General features: G+C 45.1%; 1 protein-coding gene across 1 annotated transcript in view; it reads left to right on the top strand.

The window, feature by feature from the left end:
- The window catches only part of CSMD2 (CUB and Sushi multiple domains 2), a gene marked incomplete at both ends in the record, with an annotated part of 669,667 nt that overhangs the window by 593,354 nt on the left and 52,737 nt on the right, over positions 1–23,576 (top strand). Inside the window, 6 exon segments of the mRNA XM_079698551.1 lie at positions 1,194–1,382; positions 3,795–3,941; positions 6,647–6,835; positions 19,081–19,266; positions 20,084–20,278; positions 22,449–22,626. Of these exon segments, the coding sequence (XP_079554677.1) occupies positions 1,194–1,382; positions 3,795–3,941; positions 6,647–6,835; positions 19,081–19,266; positions 20,084–20,278; positions 22,449–22,626 (1,084 nt within the window).

Genomic DNA, 23,576 nt, shown 5'->3' with positions numbered 1-23,576 from the left:
TTCTTTTACATGTAGCTGTCCAGTTTTCCCAACACCACTTCTTGAAGAGACTGTCTTTTCCCCATTGTATATTCTTGCCTCTTTTATGATAGATTAATTGCCCATATATGTGTGGACTTATTTCTCTCTATTCTGTTCCATTGATCTATGTGTCACTGTTTGTGCTAGTACTATACTGTTTTGATTACTGTAGCTTTGTAGTATAGTTTGAAGTCAGGAAGCATGATAACTCCAGCTTTGTTGTTCTTTCTCAAGATTGTTTTGGCTATTCAGGGTCTTTTGTGCTTCCATACAAATTTTGAAGTTATTTGTTCTAGTTCTGTGAAAAATGCCATGGGTATTTTGATAAGGATTGCATTGAATCTCTAGATTGCTTTAGGTAGTATGGACATTTTAATAATAGTAATTCTTCCAACCATGAACACAGAATATCTTTCCATTTATTTTTTTCATCTTCAATTTCTTTCTAGATATCTTAATACTACTCATCAGGTCACAGCCACACTCTGCTGTTTCCTTCTGTTCCTGGTGTAATTATCATCATCATCTCTGTAATTTATGGAGGCATGCCATACATATATTATTTAGTATTATATGGTAATATATTATGTTATAATATATAATCTTAATATATAATTATATAAAATAATATATAATTATATAACATTTGTGTAATACAACAGCCCTGTAAGGTAGGTGTTATCTTTTTGGGTTGGAGATGGTGAAGCTATTGCACAGAAAGGAAATAATTTGTTCAAGACCACACAGGTAGTAAGTGACAGAGGTGGACTATAAATCCAGGTGTGTTTGACTCAAAATCTCATGGGTTTACCTCTGCCCTATACTCTCCTTGTACAAATCAAACTCATTTAGCTCTGGGATTTGAGGACGCCTTACAGTTATCTGTATGTACGTATCATCCCCACCTGCTCCAAAGCCCATATCTGAGCTAAGAAGTGATTCCAACCAACTGACCAAGCCTGAGTCTCAGCAGTATAGTAACGCTGACACAGAATCTGAGACCAACTCATGTAATGGAGCAGTAAAATGATGGGTATTGGAGTCTTGCTTGAATGTGCTCAAATACCGTCTGGTTTTCCAATGGTTGTCTTCTTCACCAGGGAAAAGCCAATGTGTTGGCACTCGTTCCATCTCCATCCCATGTACCTGGTATTTCTCTTTCTTTCTTCAAGTGCACTGCCCAACGAATGAGCTTCTGACAGACTCCACAGGTGTGATCCTGAGTCAGAGCTACCCGGGAAGCTATCCCCAGTTCCAGACCTGCTCTTGGCTGGTGAGAGTGGAGCCTGAATATAACATCACCCTCACAGTGGAGTACTTTCTCAGTGAGAAGCAGTATGATGAGTTTGAGATCTTTGATGGTAAGTAAATCAAATTGTGCCCTGCTACAGATAGCACAGACTGGCTTCAAAACCCCAGGAGTCTATGATGCAACCTTCCAATTAGGACTTTCCAGATGCTCCACACAAGGTCCTTCCCTACCACAGAAACTCCAGTACCATGGAAGCTGATGAGTTGTATGAGCAGGGCTGCTCATGTTACAGCCTAGACCTGCTACAGCACCCTTTCTTTAATCTAGCCACCACTCAAAGCTAGCCCCTTGAATGTCAACCAATAAATGGGTCATAGAAGTTCTCCCAAGTGAAGAGTATGCTGCTTCCAAAACCCAAAGAGGTCTACCAAACACTGTGCTTCTTTCTTGGTGGTAGGAGGGGAAAGGTGCAATAACCTGCTCTTTAATTTGGAGGATATGTCTCAGCATGCCCCAGACCACAGGACCCTAAAAAATTCACCTGACTCTTTGTAGGGTTCCTCTCTTACCCTTTGGAGCGTGTCTTGCAAAGGCATCTACACTAATTGTCCCTTCTGGCACATCAGATCCAATTAATACGATGTCATTGATATAGTAAATCAATACGCTGTATTCTGCAGGATGTCCAGATGGTCCACATCTCTTCATACTACATTATGACAAAGCAGGAGAATTAACATAGCTCTGGAGCAAGACCATGGATGTATACTGTTGTCTCTCTCATGTAAATGCAAATTGCTTACAATCCTCCTTTCTGGTGGGTATAGAAAAGAATGCATTGCTAGATCAATAACTGCATTTCATATAACCAAAGCTATGATAATCTCCTCTAATGAATATACTACATCTGGCATAGCTACTGCAGTTGAGGCTACTACTGGGTTAAGTTTTGGGGACAAGACTCCATTTCTTACCAATCCCATCCCTCATATAACCCTGTTGTAACAAAGGAGCCATGATAGTGCTTTGGGTCCCAGGTATCAGCATCAATTCACACACTCTGTATACAAAAGTCTTCCAAATATCCAGACCTTCCCTTTCCCCCAATATTCAGTTACCTGAATTAATAGTGGTGGGTCTTTTGGGATAAAGACTCTGGAATCACTACCATAGCCAATTGGTGTTACTTTGCAGGGTCCTTTTTCATAAGGACCCAGCCCCTCCTTCAGCCAAAGTATTCTGGAGTAAGAAACGAAACCTGGCTCAAGTCTCCAAATTACTCCAGGGATTGGAACTTTCTACACCCTTTTGGTTATATATTCATGATCTGTTTTGTTCATATGTTCATTTTTTTTGGCTGCCCATCTATCTTGCCCTTAGGAATATCATGTTGTGTCAGCCATCTCCATAGATCCTGCAGGTCAGGCCCTCCTGGCTGCCATCCCAACCTTGCTGCCCATTTTAGTAATTATGCCAACCAGTGCTTCTGCCTGGCCTCTGTATTTAGGCTCCTTTCCTCCCCATCAATACTAGGAAGCCCAGCTTGGTGACAGCCTCTCCTCCCATCAGTTTCCGCCTACAGAGGACAGCCAATACTCAGGCTGTTGGTGATGTTCATCCTCACCCCCTCAGCAGTGCATTCCTTATTGCTTTAGGAACTGGTGTGTCCCCCAGATCCTCCCGAAGGTCACGGTCAGCTGGTGGGTGTTCTGGTCTAATACAGCAGACCTATCCCAGCATGCCATTCCTCTGAGCCATTTGACCCCTTCCTTCATAGTTTGTCACAGCAGTTCTGATGGCTCTCCTTTGTTTAATGTGGTCTATTACTTTTGCCAAGCTCCCAAGAGCTGTCTCGGAAGCATATGAGAACCATCACTCAGGGCTCTTTCCAGGATAATAAATCCTGTGTTTTTGGATTATCTAGCTTTGTACTCTGCCTCCCTTGAGTCAGCACCCTTGGGATGCACTTCCAGGCATCTAAGGAGGAGAGAAAGAACAGGGAGACCTTTCTGGAAGAGCCTTGGAAGGGACCATTGGGGAGCTATGTTATTTATGACATTGAGACATGATGATGTTTTCCTCTAGCTTTATTACTATCTATTCATTAATAAATATTTTTTCTATGTGGCAGGGACTGAACTGTTTTTAGTATGCACAGGTAGGATGGTGAGATAGAAAATGTTCCCAGATTGAAAACCAGCTCTTCTTTTAACCCGCTGCTTGACTGTGGGCAAGTCCCAAGATGGCAAATAGATGTCGTCTCACCTGCCAACTGCTATGTGTTTTCAGGGACTTCTTGGATCCCTGCTTTAGGGCTCAGGAGGGGAGAGCACCTAGAGCAAAGCCTATGGATACTGAGAGAGGAGCAGATGGACCAGTGATGGTGCTGAGTTACCATCCCAAATCTTCACGTCTTCACTTGAGGAGGGGAAAATCAGAGGTGGTTACATTAAAGGTATCACATCTAGTATCTCTGATAGCTGTGAGAGTCTGTAATCCTGTGTCCACACTCTCCTCCCAGGTCCCTCAGGACAAAGTCCTCTGCTGAAAGCCCTCAGTGGGAATTACTCAGCTCCCCTGATTGTCACCAGCTCAAGCAACTCTGTGTTCCTGCGCTGGTCGTCTGACCATGCCTACAATCGGAAGGGCTTTAAGATTCGGTATTCAGGTGAGTAAAACATAAAGACTCATGAGAAGGGCCACAACCCCTGAGCCCCTTACGTTTCTCACCCAGAAGAATAAGCCATGGGCCATATCCTCGTGCCTGGCCGAGCTCCTCCACGGGCCTGGGGACTGGCAGCCTTGGTCCTCCTCGTAGGCACTCTCACCTCTAGCTGCACAGTGTCCTTGACATTTTCCCACCTCCCCTTTTTCTATACCTCTCCCCACTTTTAAGCTCTTCCCTCTTTCTGTTCATACTGCTAGCCTGTGTCTGTTGGATAAGTTGATTGTATATGACCTGATAAGGCCTATAGGTGGTCCTGTCCCTAACACTGTTGAAATGCTAATAAAAGGTCCTTTAAACCAAAAAACCCTAAGATGTGGGTCCCCAACTGGCAAATATTAGACAAGCAGCAAATGATGGGTTATATTCCAAGTCCAGGAGCTTCTCTTCTGCTCTGCAAGCCGTATCTCATAGGCAGAGTCAGATTGAGGGCCAGTCCAACCAGATAGCTGAACAGCCAGCCATCTACAAGGAGCACAAAAATATCCTTGGAAATAAAATGAGATGGAGAAAATCAAAGCTATCTGAACTCCCATCACGGGGATTACTGTCTGTCGCTGGAAAGAAAATTTAAAAAGCTGCTTGCTGCCCATTTTGCAGGGCAGTGGGTCCATTGAACTGCTGGCTGGCTCTGTGAGCTTGGGAGCAGAAATGAATTACTTAAGACCATGGCAAGTTCCACCAGTCCCCCTGCAGCACTCTTTCCCCTGGCTGCATTTAGCTTGAGTTCCAAACAAACGTTGGACAAATTTTCAAAGAATATTGGTTAGAAGGGATGTCAGATATACATATTATAGCCTGAGTTGCCCCTTGTCTCAGTCCATCTCTTCTCATGGGCTGCCGACTTGGAAGACCAACCCAAACTTAGCGGGCTATCAAAGTCTTAAGAAACTCTTAGGTATGGCCTTGGGGGTGGGGGGGACCAACCAGATGAAGCTGAGGGGAGCCTGGGAGGAGAAGGAGCTTTACTATCTCAGCGTCCATTTCCTCTGCAAAGTGGACCCCAAATTCCTTTCCCCCACACACACAAGAAGGAGGGTACCTTCACGCCCTCCGGGGTTGGCAGTTGGCTCTGTCACTCAGCCTCTTCAGGCCTCGGTTTCCTCATGATGGAAAAGAAACCTTAAGCCATCTGTCAGGGAGGTTCAGGCTGAGTTCCTAGAAGCTACTAACACAAAAGAGAAATAAAGCAATTTAGCAGCATTTCACTATGCTAGTTGCTAAACTCTGAACTAAAAGCCATTAAGGAGTTGTGCTTCCCTTGATGTTTTTAAAGATTAATCACCTGTTTGTGGGTAATGAGTCAGTTATAATTACAATGCATACGCCACATAGAAAGTGAATTAATTACATGGTGAAACAATGAGTCCTTAATGAAAATACAGTAGAGTCGTGTACTTTGCACATGCCTCTATCATTGTGACTAAGTATATTTTATAACTGAGATTCTTGTTCTTGACCGAGGTAGACTTGTAGATACCACATAAACAGGACACAGGTGGCAAAGCAGAGGTAAGGAAGCGTTTCTGGCTTGGAAAGGAGGTATTTAAAACATCAATTGCACCAGCAGAGGGATGTGATCACGTAAGAGGCCAGAGGACCATACTATGGGGAGGATGCCGGAAGGGTCCTGTCATCTTCATCCTACCTTGATCCCATGCCAGGGACTCTTAGAGCAGATGAACGGGCTTGCTCTCTGTGCTCCTTTGGTCATCCCTCTTTCCCAGCCTCACAGAACTTCCCCCGAGCATCCCTGGCAGAGGTTTTTATTGCCAAGTTCTCTAAGGCTGGGGTTTTTGTCTGTTCTCTGCACTGTTGTATTCCCAGCACTTAGAACAGCACCTGGCATATAATAGACACTCGCTATCTGTCTGTTGAATAAATGAATGAAATAAGTTGAAGCCAGATGTCGAGGGGGAATTAGGACTGTGGATTTGATGCCCTGGGTTGCCACAGCTCTCTCTCTCCCCATCCTCCACACACAGCAGAAAGCAAGACAGGAACCATTTACTGAGCACTGAGTGCCCTGCACTGGGCTGGGGGTTTTACAGACACGATCCCATTTAAATTGTCCCAAAACCTATGAGGGAGGCATTGCCAATCGCAACACACAGGTGAGGAAAGTGGAACTGAAAGCGCCTCAGTGATTTGTTCCAAGTCACAGAACTGTGGAAAGGTGGGAAATGGGACTTGAGCACAGCCCTGACTCCAGAGGCCTCGCCCCTGCAGTCACACCCTTCTGGAACCAACCCCATTGCGTTCTATTTTCTGTGTCCCTTTGGGATATGGTGGGATTCGAGAGCCTGAACTCAGCTGCACAACTAGTGCTGCCTCCAGGTGCAAAGGGGACCCAGTGCTTCATGGAGCTGTTTTTTTCTTCTGTTTTCTTCTCTTTCCTTTCCTTTTTTTCCTTTCTTATCCTTCCCTTCTCTTTTCCTTTCCTTTCCTTTCTTTTCCTTTCTTTTCTTTTCTTTTCTTTGGCTTTCCTAAACTGGCTGCTTTTCAGTATCAACTTCCTCACTAGCACTGGACCTGGCAGTGGTGAAGATAGGGAAAGAGAGGGAGAAGCAAGGGGGCGGGGCCTGCATGAAGGACCACCTCTGTCTTCCCGCTGTGTGTGGTCCCCTGACCCTCATCTTGTTGTCCAGCTCCCTACTGCAGCCTGCCCAGGGCTCCACTCCATGGCTTCCTTCTGGGCCAGACCAGCACCCAGCCTGGAGGCTCCATCCACTTTGGCTGCAACGCCGGCTACCGGTTGGTGGGACACAGCATGGCCATTTGCACCCGGCACCCCCAGGGCTACCACCTGTGGAGCGAGGCCATTCCTCTCTGTCAAGGTGAGAAGCAGGTGGGAAAGAGGGGACAGGTGGCTTGGGTCCTACCCGGAACTTGGGCTTGTCCCAGGACCCATCACTTCCAAATGTGGGCTTCCTCATAGATAATTAATTCATTCTTTCAGCAAACATATACTGAGGATCCATAATATCTGAAGCCCTGGGGATATACAGATGTGTAAAACACAGCGTTAGTGTTTTCAGAGCAGGGAGGGAGATGGATATGTAGCCACAAAAATGCCAAATGACAGAGGAAGGAAGTGCTATATCAGGAGCGCAAACAGTACTGTGGGAGCCCAAGGTTAAGAGTGGACCTACCTGCTCCTGTACAGCTAGGGGACTTCCAGAAGAGGGGATGCTTGGACTCATAGAACAAGGAAAGTTGAGGGCCAGGCATTGGCAAGGAAAGCATTCTAGGCAACAGCAAAAGCGTTTGCAAAACCACAGACTCTGAGAGAGATCACAGCATATGCAAAGCAGTTGGGGCTGGCTGAAGTGCCAGGTCAGGTGGGAGGAGACGAGGGGCAGAGGGAACAGGGTGGACAGTGGCCAGCACCTACTCAGTCATCAGCGATCAAGCACATGATATATACCAGGAAGTTTGCATGCATTGCTTTTGATCATTTATGGGATTTTGTTTTCCTTAAAGTAATATACATTCACACTAGAAATCTGAAGAAAAAAAAAGAAACTATAGATAATGCCAAAGAAAAAGTGAAAATGACCTATAACCCCATCAACTGAAATCACTGCTGTTAACATTTCCTTTGGTCGTTCATATATTGTGTATAAAAATGGCATTATTGGTGTACAAAGCTCTTCATATTTTGTTAGCATCTATCACATGTTTAAATACACTTCATCATCAATATTTGCAATGGTTGTGTAGCATTATAGAAAAACTGTCATTTATTCAAGTATCATCCTATTGTTGGTCATTTGACTTTCTGTATTTTTTGCTACTATAAACAATGCTGCTGTTAAAATCCTTATAATTCCATCTTTGGGACCATCCATATTTATTTCCTTAAAATAAATTCCCAGAAATGAGCTTATTGAATCATACCTATACAAAGTCTACAGCTTTTGATATTCGTTGCCATCCAGAAAGTTTGAAGTTTGTCTTCACTTATACCTCCACCAGCAGCTTGTTATCTTTCCTCCCAGATTCTCAACATTATATACTGCATTTTAAAAAAGAAAGAAAAAATTTACCAATTATATAGAGAAAAACAAGAAATCACTTAAGGTTGAGGTTCTTGTGTTCTGGTTCCCAGCATGGTGACGTACTTTTTTAATGACATCTGTCATCTCTGACCCTCACAACCTTCTCAGGCCTGTGCCTGAGCTTTCTCAAAGACCAGAAGCAGTGCATCATTGATATTCTCTTTGATGCTTTAAGCTAAGTTCACAGAGAACTGATTGTCCGCAAACGGCAAACGTCTTTTGGCTTCAGTTTCCATTTTTCTAACTGTATCCACACAGACAAGTCTTTTCCCCAAAGTTCTAGCTGGAAGCAACCAGGCCTCTCACCTCTATCTTTTGTCACTTCCCAAAACCAAGCTCTGTCCACTCATCCCCACGCTGCTCTGTGCTGCTTCTCCCCAGCCCCAGCCCCAGCCCCAGCCCAAGTTCCTCTCCGATGCCCTCCCTCTCTGCCATTCCCTCCGTGCTCTCTGGAATCCTGGTTCCACGGCCAACAAGTGTACACCCTCAGTCACCGCCCAGAAGGCTCTCTTCACTTCCGTCCTCCACGGAGACTGTGGCTCTCATCTGAGAACACAGATGCTGTGGCCCTTTCAGGGGAGGGCGCTCATCTCCTATTTCCCACAGAACTCAGGGCGAAAGGCCTGGCGTGCTTCTTTTTCCCTGCTGCTGCTTTCCAAACCATGACTCCTCCACCGACAAACACAGCACATTGGAGAGTCTATGCATCCTAATGCTTTCTCTCTCCTTCCCCTGCCCGTTCTCTCACTACGCATTCTCTCCCTCAGAGACCTCATTCCACCACAAGCTTTCAGGTACTTTGTGATTCTCCCCCGTCCTCTCCTACCCACGGGAGGTGTCCCTCTGGGTTTGGGGGACTGTGGTGTGTGATGGAGATCCCTAGACAGCCTGGTAGTCTCTCAGGCTAAGAGGTTACCTTCTGTCCTCTCAGTTATCCAAGAGAGAAGGGCCAGGGAGGGGCAGTGAGATGAGCTGCCTTTGGCACCTTTCAATCTGAACACTGTCTCTCTCCAGCTCTGGGAAACTTCCATCTATGATCATTCCATCCCCTCCACTTTCTCTGTTCTCTTTTCCTGCAACCCAGACCTGCTGGACCTCCTGGGCTGATTCCCTGTATTTCCAGTCCTTTTCTCTCTCATTTTCAGTCTCTGGCTTTTTGGTCTATATTCTGGGAAATTTCATTTACTTTTCATTTTGTGGACTGAAAAAAAATGCACAGCCTAAAAGTTGAGAATTATGTTTTATTTGGCAGAATTAAGCCCGGAAGATAGCCTCTCAGTTATTCTAATGTTTTTATTAGCATCCGTTAGACCCACTGAGGGGAATCAGAGACCAGAAATAAGGCTTCCCAGACCAGTTTTTGTTTGTCTGTTTTAAATTAAAGGAGTTCTTAGGTTAACCATTATATATCTTTTTCCACCTTCTAATTTGTTTCCCCCACCCCCAAAGGTACCAATAAAACAGCGCTTTATAATGAGTGTTCTCTAAAAATTGATCAATTTAGAAGTTCCTCCAATTTAAAGGATCCATAATCTGGCCATCAATGAGATATATGTAAATAGTGGACTCAAACCAATAAGACGCAAGAGGCATCCCCATAAGAAAGTGTGAAGGATGTAGCCTTCACAAGATCTAGAAAGTTTACTCCCCAAAACAGTCTAAGAAAGTAAAGGTCTTCACTGTACAGGCTGATGCAACAAAGGTTAAGACGGCAAAAGCCGCTGAGAGTCGGCACAGTCAGAAGACGGCTCAGAATCCCAGTCTACTTGATTGCCAGATGTGTATCATATGTGCACCTTCCAGATGGCAGAGACCAATTTTTGAAAACACACACACACACACAATACACCTAAGAAGATCAGGTAGAAGATTTACACCTCAGACACAGGAAGAGAAATGCAAGTTCCCCCTAGAAGAGCTTTTGTGGGTTTTTTTGTTTGTTTTTTGGGGTTTTTTTTTTGTGGTACGCGGGCCTCTCACTGTTGTGGCCTCTCTCGTTGCGGAGCACAGACTCCAGATGCGCTGGCTCAGCGGCCATGGTTCACGGGCCTAGCCGCTCTGCGGCATGTGGAATCTTCCCGGACCAGGGCACGAACCCGTGTCCCCTGCATCAGCAGGCAGACTCTAAACCACTGCGCCACCAGGGAAGCCCCGAGCTTTTGTTTTTTTAAGGTCAGAATTCTGAAAAGATGTTTTATCAAGCCGGCTTTTTTTTTTTAACTTAACTGAATACACAATAAAAGAGCCCCATATTGGCCATTTTAGGTTGAGATCTCCTTTAATATAATTTTCCCAATTAATTAGGTACTTGCAAGTATAAGACATGAATCTGGCTGGGGTGTTAGCTGGAGTTTGGCTTTCTGATGCCCCTTGTTTTTCTGTTTGAGAGACTCTATTTCCCACTTTAAAGCTGAATTTCTTGAGGATAAAAGTTACTGGTGAAATCGTGTGGTGGGCCAATGTGCTGCTTATGAGCTTCATGCCTCTAGGTTTCTCCCCTAGAGTTATTTCAACTCCTCTTCATGTCTCGGGCTCTCCCTCCCAAGCACTGTGGGTGCTCAGATCACAGAATGGCCGGTTCTTTTTCATGCAGAGAAAGTTGTTTAATTAAAATGAGTTGGTTTCCCTGCTAGCAAGTCCAAGCTCACTCTGCTCGCCGCACGACAGGCCAATAAATCAGGAGATGAGGTGCTGAGGCAACAATAGGACTTTATTCGGAAGGTTGGCAGCCCGAGAAGATGTTGGACCAGTGTCTCCAAAAAACCATCTTATGGGGTCTGGATGCCAGTTCCTTTTATAGAATCAGAGAGGGAAGTAAAGTAAAAAGGGCCATCAGTCTTGCAAAACATCTCCTGGAATGGCCAGCCTCGGGGAGGGGATGTGTTGTTAATTTCTTCTTTCTTGCAGCCATTCACAGGTGGGCAGGGTTCCCTGAGGCAGGCCATGATGTACGATTATAATAACAAAAGCAACAAAAAGCAAAGGCTGAAGTCAAAGAAACAGATCCAACATGGAGTCAAAATTGGCTCTTCCCTGTTACAGTTCCCCACTGTGAATGTGCATTCCACAATCTTGTGGAAAAAGGGGTGACAACCATTCTAACTGCTCTGTCAGACAGATCTTTCTGGGAGTGTCCGCCATTGGTGCCAGTGTTCCAAATGATGAGATTTTTGTTCCTCTTTGGAAGTGTCTGCTTTACACCTGTAGACTTAAAAAATATTCACAACCTAGAAAGTTGAGAGTTATCGGGAATTTTGAGGTCTTCAAGCCTGGGAGGCCACATCTCTAGTTAAAAAATTTAGCGTTTTTCTATGTATGAGAAGATGCAAGTGTCTGGGCTCACTGAAATCATTCCTTTGTTATGTACCACAGCTATCTGGGGTCTGTATCCTGTATTTTCACATTCTGAGTTTCTTCATGGCTCACCATAGGAAATGGCTGCAATCTGATGCCTGCTAGATGGCAGGTATTCTTCTTCCTGAGTTTCCTCAGGGTTCACCGGCTGACATTGGAGGTCTGCAGTCTCTGGTGACTGATCCTTTCCTCTTGGTCAGGAATGTGACCAATATTTGGGAGACATGTCTTGATCAAATTTTGTCCCACAGTCCTGGGAGGCTCATCCCAGGTCAGGCAAAAATTGTTGATATGCCACTCCAGGTGCTAATTTTTGGATTAGGCCCTATTGATAATGAAAGATTCTCTCGATCCTCTATCTAATTATGATCAGGAGACATTTTCCCTTGTTGCTTCTTCCCATACGTAGAATCACACTATTACAACTATTTTATGTTATAAATGTGAGAAGTTTTGCTGGGGGCCTGGTTACACACTAGGCACTGTAAGAGACAACAATCTTATGAAATAGACAGGATATAAGTAATGCAGCTAGTAACATTGACAAAGACATAGCGCAGCAGGGACACACAAAGCACAAACAATTTGGAAACAAAGAACAAATTAAAACGATTAGTATAGGGCTTCCCTGGTGGCGCAGTGGTTGAGAGTCCGCCTGCCGATGCAGGGGACACGGGTTCGTTCCGCGGTCCGGGAAGATCCCACATGCCGCGGAGCGGCTGGGCCCGTGAACCATGGCCACTGAGCCTGCGCGTCCGGAGCCTGTGCTCCGCAACGGGAGAGGCCACAACAGTGAGAGGCCCGCGTACCGCAAAAAAAAAAAAAAAAGATTAGTATAACTAGTTTTAATTCCAGTTCCGATAACGAGTGACCAAAGGAACCATAACTGATTTAATGAGCCATCCACAGTTTCACTGTACTGGCCATGCATACTTAGACATGCATGGCTTAATCTTTGAGATAAGCATATGCTACTGGCAGGATCAACCAGGTAGAGAGAAAAAGATAAATGTTTCATCTTTGTTTACAAAGGCATACTTTATCAACTTGTTGTAGGTCATAGCATAAGAGAAAAGGTTTTTTTCTGAAAAACAAAGGTTAAAGCCAGTATATTTCCTAAAGTCATAAAGTTATAAATCATATTTACCAGTTCATTCAGTCCCATATTTACTAGTTCATTGATTAATTCTTGTTGATCCGGTTGAGGTTATCAGGTTTTCCATTAGTTTTGTCATTTGTCACCCAATCCAGTGATATTATCTGAAGGCTATCAGAAACTTATATTTGTCAAAAAGTTCCTTTTTATGAGTCTTCTTGAAAATTTTCATTTTTTTAAAGCATCAGGACAAAACTTAAAATAGCATGGTTAAAGATTTGAGTACAATGCAAATAGCAGGAAACGGATATTTCTGTGACATATAACATTTTAGAATAACTAGAATTATGATTGATAACATATCAGGACATCATATCAGCTGTTAGGGATTCCATATAAATTTTGGAATATCTATATTAAATATTCTATAACCTAAGGTTCATCTCCAATCACTTGACAATGTTTTTGAAGTAATTTAGCATACCAAATAAACTTAGTTTGACATTCCTCTCTGAGATGTCTCAGAGATGCTGTTTCGAAGTAGCCCAGAGTCAGCTGGAGGCTAAAAGGCTTTAGTCAGATTTTGATATTTGGGAAGTTTGTTAAAAATATCAAAAATGTTTTAAAACACAACAGGATCATAGGTCACTGTGAAACAATACTTATTCATTTAACCGAAGTCACAAAACGATTAAAAGAAAACAAATACGGATCACCTAAGGGCACAGAGACTCATACAAACTGTTATCAAAAAGGATCACTTCTAACAGAGAGAGATCAAATTCGTCTTGTATTAGCTTACTTAACAGAATCCATTTACTTAGTTAACTTCCATCTAAATTTAGTTAATCCTGACCTTGTATAAAACTTTCTCAGGGCTTCCCTGGTGGCGCAGTGGTTTAGAGTCTGCCTGCCGATGCAGGGGACACGGGTTCGTGCCCTGGTCTGGGAAGATCCCACATGCCGCGGAGCGGCTGGGCCCGTGAGCCATGGCCACTGAGCCTGCGCGTCCAGAGCCTGTGCTCCGCAACGGGAGAGGCCGCAACAGTGAGAGGCCCGCGTACCGCAAAAAAAAAATTTCTCAGTAAAATGTAATTCCATTCCTCATACCTTCTTAACTGAAAGCACACATTCTACCATACTGAAGTGTTTTATTATTTTCAATAGCTTTAATTATATATTTAAATTAGAATCCCCGACTCTTAAAAACCTTAATTTCTAGTGAAAACCAAGAGATAAGTAATAGTTACCAAAATCTGGAGAAACTATTTTAGATGATTTTTAGAACATAATTATTCTTATAGAGTTTACCTAAAAGCGCTTATCTCGTTTCCATTTACTTTAACGTTTCATCATATCAAGTTATTTCTCTTGCTGACAAATTTGCAACAGGTATAACAAGATTTTATTTAACTTCTACTAAACCTAGGTGCAGTGAAAGTATTATACTTAATGTTGATGGCTCTAAAGACATGTCTATATTAATTAGATCAACAAACAAACATTAATACCAGGTATTAATTTAATACTAAATATTTCCCAGTTCACGTGAACCTGAAAACTCATTTATCTTAATTTCTCTTGTATTTAGAATTGTTTGGTTTGTAAGCACTTACTTTTCTTTAAGCCAGTTAAATAGAGATCATTTACAGATTAACCTCAGCAATGTTATACAAAGACACATACAAACAAACAGAGAGACATCATAGCTCTCATTTCAAAATTTCAGCCCTGAGTCGGGTACAGCAATGTAAAAACCCATCAATTTACAAAACAGGTTGGATTAAAATTGGGTTTCTGGCAGATGGAGCAAATCAAGCTCACTTGTCTAGATGGCTAAACCCTTTTTACTAATATTTATGGAAAACAGGTTCTAAATTACTTTACCCTCTTTTTCAAAATTTGCATTTTAAAAAGATGGCAGAGTTAAGGGTTCCTGAGAAGACAAGATAGGACATTTGCATCTCAAAGATACAGGCAAGTTTCTCCTAGGATGACTTTGTTTCCCCTTTGTTGGTCTCTCAGCAGACAAAGCCATTACAATCTTTCGGGCCTTTTTCATATTTCTCTGGGTACGTTTAGCCTTTTCGGCCGTATCCCTATTATTGAAAACCGAATAAGCCAATTGGAACAAATCGTTCATTGGAGACTGAGGACCAGCAGTTGCTTTCTGAATTTTGCTCCTGATGCCTGGGGCAGACTGGGCCATGAAATGCACAGCCAAAAGGTCCTGTACCTTGGGGGAGGAGGGATCCACATATGTTCGGGATCCATGGCCCTGTAGGGTGAGGTCCCCTAGTTGGCATTCTGAGGTTGTAAGAATGAACGGTTTTGTATTTCTCCAGAAACTCCCTTGACCGGGATAGGCTGAGAAGTTTTCTGTGCCACCTTGGTGTTTACCACAGAATATGTGGCACCCATATCTATTAGAAAGTCAATCAACTTGTTCCCCACTGTCAAAGTTACCCGGGGCTCCTGAGGGGGAATTAGAATTGGACGCCTCAAGTCTAAGGGAGTCCCCTGGCCTCTTACAGGATATCAGCAGAAGGGAAATTGCCCTGCTGCAGAAGTGGCTCCCGGTCCAAATTGGGTGCTCTATCAGGTCTTAGATGGTGATGCTAAACCAGGTTCCTGTGCACCAGGGGTTACTATAGAAACTGCTATTTGATCCCCATGGGTAGGGGAACAAGGAGGCGGTGAATATGTTGGCAGCATGGGGGTGGGGGGTGCAGGTGGAACACCTGCTGGTGCAGCCTGCTCAGCCACTGGGGGAGCTGGATAGGCTGGAGGTGGGGGTTAAGTTTTGAAATAACATGTCCCCACTCTCATTTTCTCCCTTTTCCCCCTGTAGAATAGGTTCCTTCTTAGGTTTTCTTTCAGATCGCTGCACCGTAAGGTGGCAGCCCTCTGACTCCTTTTCTTCCTGATGCAATAACATAAATGCTTCTACATACGGAATCTCATCTCTTTTCCCTGCTCTTTTGCAAAACACTTCTAACGGCGAGATGGTATAATTGAGTGAGCCATTCAGGGGCCACCGTTCTTCTGATCCTAACATATATTGGGTCCACACCCTATTACAAGAGTATATCATGTCTTTCTTAGTCATAGGCTCACGGCTATGTTTTGCCCATTTATCTAATATACGCCTCAAAGGGCTCTCTCTCGGGATAGATGGAGTATTTCCCATTTTTATAAGTTTGATAACACCAAAACACAAAAGGCGCAGACAAATTCCAACACAAAAGGCACAAATAAATTCTAGCATCGATGCACACAAAACCAAAACAAAACCAAGACCAAAACCAACGAACTAGTTCCCAAATCAGGTAGACTTACCCTACGAAACCAACGAACTAGTTCCCAACGGACCAGTTCCCAAAATCAGGTAGAGTCCAACAACAATTCCCCTCTCCAACAGGGTACCCCAACCAAATTGGCTTGTCCCATAGAGGAAAAGCCCAAACAGAGGGGGGAATATGTTCCCTGTGTGCACGCCAGAGCGACTTACCCTCCAAAATCGAGTCCGTCGACTCGTAGACGTTTGTCGGTTCCTTGCTTACACTGCCAAGTGCTGGGGTAGCCGGTGGTGCTTCAGGGAACTTTGAAGGGAAGATCCTCAGGACAAATGATCCAGGCAGCTGCTAGAGCCTCGCCCCGATATTCCCCAACGGGGACCTGCTAGCCACGAGCAGCAAGGCTCCCAGCTGGCTCAGCCAAATTTGTTACCGAGTCCAAGCTCACTCTGCTCGCCGCACAACTGGCCAATAAATCGGGAGACGAGGCGCTGAGGCAAGGAATATGATTTTATCCGGAAAGGCGGCAGACCGAGAAGATGGCAGACTAGGGTCCCCAAAAAACCATCTTATCAGAGTCTGGATGCCAATTTCTTTTATAGAATCAGAGAGGGAAGTAAAGTAAAAAGGCAGAATAGAGAGGGAGAGGCGGGGAGGAAATAAAGTAAGAAGGGCCATCAGTCTTGCAAAACATCTCCTGAAATGGCCAGCCTTGGGGAGGGGAAGTGTTCATTTCTTCTTTCTTGCAGCCGTTCACAGGTGGGCAGGGTTCCCTGAGAGAGGCCATGATGTATGATAAGCAATGAAAAGCAGAGGCTAAAGTCAAAGAAACAGATCCAACATGGAGTCAAAATTGGCTCTTCCCTGTTGCATCCCCATGGGACCACTGCACAGTGTGAGGACTTGCCTCCACCACTCCCGCAAGTTTCTCAGTTGCCTGAGAAAGCCCTTCTCGGCCAGGAGGAGATGTCCCTTCTTCGGAGCTAAAAGTTCTCATGTAATATTTTCACTTTTATCCCAACACGTTCTCGTATAGGCAGCTGATTTGAGGGAAAACGTCAGGTCAGCCTCCTCCTTGACCACTCAGCCCAGACCGCTCAGCATCTTTCGACTGAGCAAATCCCAGTGTCTTTCAACTGGGCTCTCCTAGTATCTTTCAAATGCAGAGCCAGGTACCTGTTAGACACCACCTAATAAAACTCAGGATCTTCAACCAATGATCAGGAGCTCCAAGAATCAGGAGAGATTCACCCGAATTTGTCTGGATTCTCCGAGGAGGCGGATGGGCACCAGAGGCCTCTGCTGGTCCAGATTCCAGATCCTCATAGAGTTCAGGTGAAGGAGAGAAGTCTGCTCTAGGCCCCTTCGTCAGTCACCAAAACTGTCGACTGAAAAAAAATGCACAACCTTGTCGACAAAAATTAATCAATAGTCAATCTATGAAAGAAGTGGAAAATTTTATTCGAGCCAAATTTGAGGATAATAACCCAGAAACAGCATCTCAGAAAGCTCTGAGAACTGTTCCACCCGTTAGACGTCAGAGTTATATAAGTTTTTTGAAGCAGGGGGCTCTACGTTAAATGACATATTATTGACAGTTTACACAATCCAGACCTAAGTGTCATCGTGGCCCCTTACAAGATCAAGAGGAATGTTATCTTTTAAGGGGTTGCCTTGTTGATGGTAGGAGAATGTTGCTCTTTATGGTTGAGCAGGTATGTCTGACAATGGGGGAGGTTTGGTCGAGACATAAGGCAGATACACGATGCACGCTAGGCAGGGAGAGGAGGCCAAAAGGCAGAGAAAATTTTTTGTTTAAGTTTTTCTTGTCTTGCATAAAATATGAATTTTATTTCACAGCCTAAAATTTGAGAATTATGTTTTTATTCAACAGACTTAAGCCCAGAAGACAGCCTCTCAGATAGCCCTGAGGGACTGCTCCGAAGTGGCAAAGCAAGAGCCAGGATGTATAGGAGTTTTTGCAACAGAAACCAGGTGGTCAGGACATCAAAAGATTACTGTTAATTAAAGAAAACCAGACCTCTCAGGTTAATGAGTTTAGCGCTTTTCTCTGTACAAGATGCCAGAGTCAGGGCTCATTGAAATCATTCCTTTGAAACGCACCTTAGCTATCTAGGGCCAGCATCCTGTTCTTCCATTCCTGAATCCCCTCAGGGTGCACTGTCGTGGGCCGCTGCTGTGGCTGAGGGGGCAGCCTATCTGTCTCCATCCTGAGCTCCCTTAGCGCTCACCAGTTGGGGGTGGCTGTAGGGCTGAGATGGCTGCAGTATCCTTTGTTTGCTGAAATGGCAGGCAGCCATATGTTTGTCTACAATTTCCACCCCTTCTATTTAATGCTTATTTTGGTGATCCTATTTTTAACTTCACAGAGCCCTTCCTTGTTCACTTTTTGTTGTTCTCTTTTCAAAGTCCTCTCTTCTCATTTTATTATACGTAACCTTGACTTTCTCAAGATCAGAAGTTTAAAGTTATGTGTCTTTTGTTACCTGAGTTAGTTCTGTTTCCTAAAGGAGACTTTTCTTTCTATTTTTAATCTTATCTTTGTTTATCACTTTCATGCTGCTGGTTTTCTTCATTTGTATAGTGATCTTTGATTGTTCATATTTCAAAGTAAAGGCTAGGTTGATTTTTCCAGGTAACAGATGTGGGTTACCTTTGCTGTTATTATATGCAGCTATCATTGCCCACTAGGTCTCTCCCATGAATAAGAAGCTGAGTTGAGTATGTGGCAGAGATAAGCAGACAGAGGGGCAGGCTTTAGGCTGAGAGCCTTTATATTTAAGGATTAAAAGAGCTTTGTTCCAGGATGCCTACTTCTACCATAGCATCCCTAATTCTCTCAAGGGAGTTCTTTCCTTTTTTTTTTTTTTTTTTTCTTTTTTTCCCTTCAGTGGTAAGAAAACTCTCTCTGTTTATTTTGGAGAATGGCTGCCTGAATGTCTCTACACTGTGTTTGTGGCAAGGGATGGAGAACTGGTCTCACCCCATAGCTCCCTCCTGTATATTTTGTGCTGCAACTTCTCAACTCCATTTAATCCATCAACACACTTCTATCTTCATTTCATCTTCCAAAGCTTTTTATTTTCATCTCCTTTACTGATCTTCCCACTTCCTTTTTTATTATGAGGCTTTTCCCTCTTATTAGTCTTTACTATCATTTTATTAGGACCTCAAGGGAGAGGAAAGATAAAAATATGTTCTCAGGACACCATCCTTGAAGCAGACGTGCTCATGACATTTTTTTCCTCCACTAGCTCTTTCCTGTGGGCTTCCTGAGGCCCCCAAGAACGGAATGGTGTTTGGCAAAGAGTACACGGTGGGGACCAAGGCTGTGTACAGCTGCAGTGAAGGCTACCACCTCCAGGCGGGTGCCGAGGCCACAGCAGAATGTCTGGAGACAGGCCTATGGAGCAACCGCAATGTCCCCGCACAGTGTGTCCGTGAGTCCTTGGGTAGGGGAGGGGTGGGTGTCAAAGGGCTGGGTAAGCAGCTGAAAAGATTCCTGCAAGGAGCGAACTAAAAATCCAGTAATGGGGAAAGACATGCCCATGGAAGCTGGGGACTCAGAGAGCTGAGACAAGTGGGTACTGCCATCTACCAACTTGGGTTCCCATTTGAAACTGCTTCAAAGCATTGATAGACCATTGCTCCCTGAGATGTTTCCATAAACCATCACAGAATGTAGGAATGACTGGTCCACTTCCTTTTAGACGGAAAAACTGTCAGAAAGTTGGCATGAATGTCCTTTGATCACAAAACTCTAAAATAACAGAGATATACTTCAGTTTTAAGGCCAAAGTCACACACTGGCAGCCTAATGGGCTATATCTAGTCTGAAGATACAAGGTTGTGTTTTTGTTTTTGTTTTGTTTTGGTTCTTTGGCCTATGCAGTGCTTTATTAAAAATTTTTGAATTTCTTCCCAACATTTTAAAATCAGAAAATTTTACATAAAAATTCGTATTTCTAGCTTCTCTTGAAAAAGGCAGATCTGACCAATTGGAATTTGCAGTCTCACATCCACAGTCAACACTGACTGAGTGCCACCTCCCTTCCTTTTTTAATTTGGCAGATCTGCCCACCCCAGGTTGCTAATTCCCCACCCAGCTCACTTCACTCATTGACCACACCTGCCTGGGGACTAACGGCTCTTGGATTCATCATTACTGCGTTACCGTCTCCCAGTCCCCAGCTCTGGGTTGTCAGTGTCTTCCATAATTAATTTATTAATCCTCCTCTCTGCTTTTTACCTCCCCAGCTGTGACCTGTCCTGACATCAGCAGCGTCAGTGTGGAACACGGCCGATGGAGGCTCATCTTTGAGACGCAGTACCAGTTCCAGGCCCAGCTGATGCTCATCTGTGACCCTGGCTACTACTACACTGGCCAGAGGGTCATCCGCTGTCAGGCCAATGGCAAGTGGAGCCTCGGCAACTCTACGCCCACCTGCCAAAGTAAGCCCAGGAGGGCAGGGTGGGCAAGTTTTTCACAATGCCTACACCCTGAGCCGTCTCATACCTGGGCTGAATTGGGGGGGTGGAGAAGAGGGGTGTAGCCAGGGACTGCTGTGAACCTCCTCTGATCACTCACCTAGAACCAGGAGCTGGGGAGAGACCTATTCCTTTAAGGAAGCACTTCTCAGCATCTTGTCATCTTATTAAAAAGCTGCCTCTGTCCAGGTGAGCATCCACTAATTCATTTATTCCACATTCATACCAGGTATTGTAGAGGTATGAGGAGAAAAGGTTATGGTTCCTGCCTGCAAGGAGCTGAGAGTCTACTGAAGAGGCAGACAAATAAAGAAGCAAGGATAACAAAGTGTGATAAGACCTATAATGGGAGTGTGTATAGGGGGAATGAATATAGCGTAAGGGACCAGGCCACCCATGTGTGCCTGCCTCTCCTCCATTGGAAGTTGTTTTTCTTTGGTTCTTTAAGATCGTTTCAAAGGTCAGGGTCCCTGGGAAGCACCTCTGAGATGGAGGTTTGTTCGGGAATGCCCTTGGGATCACCACCTGGGGAAGGGAAGGGGAGGGGAGGAGGAGGGGGAAAGGGGAAAGGGAGGGGAGAGGATGGGGATGGAGAGGGAGGGGAGGCAAGAGGAGGAGAAGTGGGACTGGGAAGATGGAGCAGGTGATCTCTGATGCAGTATCAGAAAAGGCCTCAGGGCCTCCCTGGTGGCGCAGTGGTTGAGAGTCCGCCTGCCGATGCAGGGGATGCGGGTTCATGCCCCGGTCTGGGAGGACCCCATATGCCGCGGAGCGGCTGGGCCCGTGAGCCATGGCCGCTGAGCCTGCGCGTCCGGAGCCTGTGCTCCGCAACGGGAGAGGCCACGGCAGTGAGAGGCCCGCATACCACAAAAAAAAAAAAAAAAGAAGAAGAGGCCTCAGCTGACCCTGCAAAGAGCTCTGAATCTTGGTGGCCCTTCAGAATCGTCACAAGTTAGGGCAGGAAGCCCTTAAACTTCCACACTGACCAAACACTGGGTGCAGGCTGCCCCAGGAAGAGAGCATGACCTTAGGTCGGAGGACTCTTTAACCAAGGCAGTCTGAAGAGGGCTCGCAGCAAGGGGTTGTTTGCCAGCAGCTGGGGCAAGAGGTCCTTCAGTCCTAAAAGGGGGTTTGAGTGGGTCAGCACAGCATCCACCAGTAGGGATATTCTGATGCTATTTACTCAATCAGTAAAGACGTGATAGAGGAAGTAAGTGTTTGTGAAGGGACAGGAGATCACTTATCAGGGCACAGGGGGACATTTGAGACTGGGTAGGAGGCGTGGTATCTTCCCAACACCTATGAGCCAAGACACTGTTACCTTTGTTCATCCAAGTCCAGACTCCGAAGTGGAGCCATGTATGTGACTGAGTAGGAGTCACGAGTGTGGCACAGCTTCCTTACAATGAAGGCGCTCACGTCTCAGTGCAGCCAGGGGCCGTCCGCAGTGCTCTGTGGAGAACGAGTGTAGGGCTGCTGCTGGGCTCGGCAGAGAGCACAGGGGGAGTGCCTGGCAGTGTCTGCCCTGGACACCGAGGGGCACACCACAGAGTTGCCATCTCTCTGGCGCCGTGGCTCCTAACAAGGGTGCACATCCAAAACCCCTGAGGAGTTTTGGTTTTCTTTAATACACATGCTTGGGCCATATCTCCAAAGATTGTGAATCGTGGGTCCAGAGTGCAACCTGGACATTTTTAAAGCTCCTTGGATGTTTCTGGCAACACCTCCAGTTAAGAATCATGGGCCCAGGGCTTCCCTGGTGGCACAGTGGTTGAGAGTTCGCCTGCCGATGCAGGGGACACGGGATCGTGCCCTGGTCCGGGAGGATCCCACATGCCGCTGAGTGGCTGGGCCCATGAGCCATGGCCGCTGAGCCTGCACGTCCAGAGCCTGTGCTCCGCAACGGGAGAGGCCACAGCAGTGAGAGGCCCGCGTACCGCAAAAAAAAAAAAAAAAAAGAATCACGGGCCCAGTGTAACAGCACAGCAGTCACAGTGGCGACCCATATTCTGGTCATGAGTCCCATTAGAGTAGGTTAAACAGATCTTATTTTTGTCATTATTCTTGCTAATCAGAAGCAGCACGTGTCCCGTCTCTCGGGGCTGGCTTCCTGAGCATTTTGTGGTCTTTGTAGTCATCTCCTGTGGAGAGCTCCCCATCCCACCCAATGGGCACCGCATCGGAACCCTGTCCGTCTACGGGGCAACGGCCATCTTCTCCTGCAACTCCGGGTACACGCTGGTGGGCTCCAGGGTGCGAGAGTGCATGGCCAACGGGCTCTGGAGTGGCTCTGAAGTCCGCTGCCTCGGTAAGTGACCTCCCTGGACCTCTCCTGTCCCTTTTCCCCTCCTCAGGACAGGTTAGATCTTTCCAAAGCTGCATTCCAATCTTTGAACAGTACTGTTTTACCTACTGTCATAAAATGCTTAATCCAAACAGCTATTGGCATCCACCGTAAGCAAAACCCTGAACTAGCTTCCCTTGGAGCACCCAAAAGAATGCGAAGAACTTCAAGTCTGAGGTGACAAACCTTTGAGGGGCTCTCATTCTGATCAAAAAGACACCCCCTTCTTATTGGCCCTTGTATGATGGGTGAAGCCCCCGTCTCCACCTCCAGGGACACTTTACAGAGACACATTCCTGCAGCACACCTAAAATACCATTTATATTATTGGTTTTTCCGTAAGATCTTAGGGGAAATCCCAGACGAACTTTTTGACCAACCCAATATGTATTAGCAAATTTTACATAAATATGTATACAAAAATACAATATTATATATACTATATTATATAATAAATAAATATTTTTGTCATTAGCTTGTTTTATGACAAAAATATGTCCATGTATGACAAAAGCATAAAAACCAACCTGGCTTACAGAGGGCAGAGTTATCATTTCCCCCATGGTTAATCCAGTCCCTGCCTAAACATTAGATACTAAAGTTCTCTCTTCTCTCACACCTTTCTTGGGCCCCTCAACTCCAAAGGAGGGTCCCAGCTACACAGACCCAACAGCATAGATTGGACGGTCTGTTCCAGAGTGTACAGTGCTGCCCTCCCCCTGTCTCAGGCCTCTGTTAGAGACACAGTCATGAGTTATTTCCACACAGAGCCAAAAAATGCTAGTGGAAACACTAGAAATACACTCTACCTAAACCCCATTTTAAAAAAATAACTCACCTAGGTTTATATTATCTGTGTTCCTTGCCACTCAAGAAAGAAGGATGAATTTAGCTGAGCCACCTGGTCTTACGTAGTTA

The sequence above is a fragment of the Hyperoodon ampullatus genome (genome assembly GCF_949752795.1).
Source record: "Hyperoodon ampullatus genome assembly, chromosome: 2".
NCBI classification, from domain to species: domain Eukaryota; kingdom Metazoa; phylum Chordata; class Mammalia; order Artiodactyla; family Ziphiidae; genus Hyperoodon; species Hyperoodon ampullatus.
This window is presented reverse-complemented; position numbering and strand designations above follow the sequence as displayed.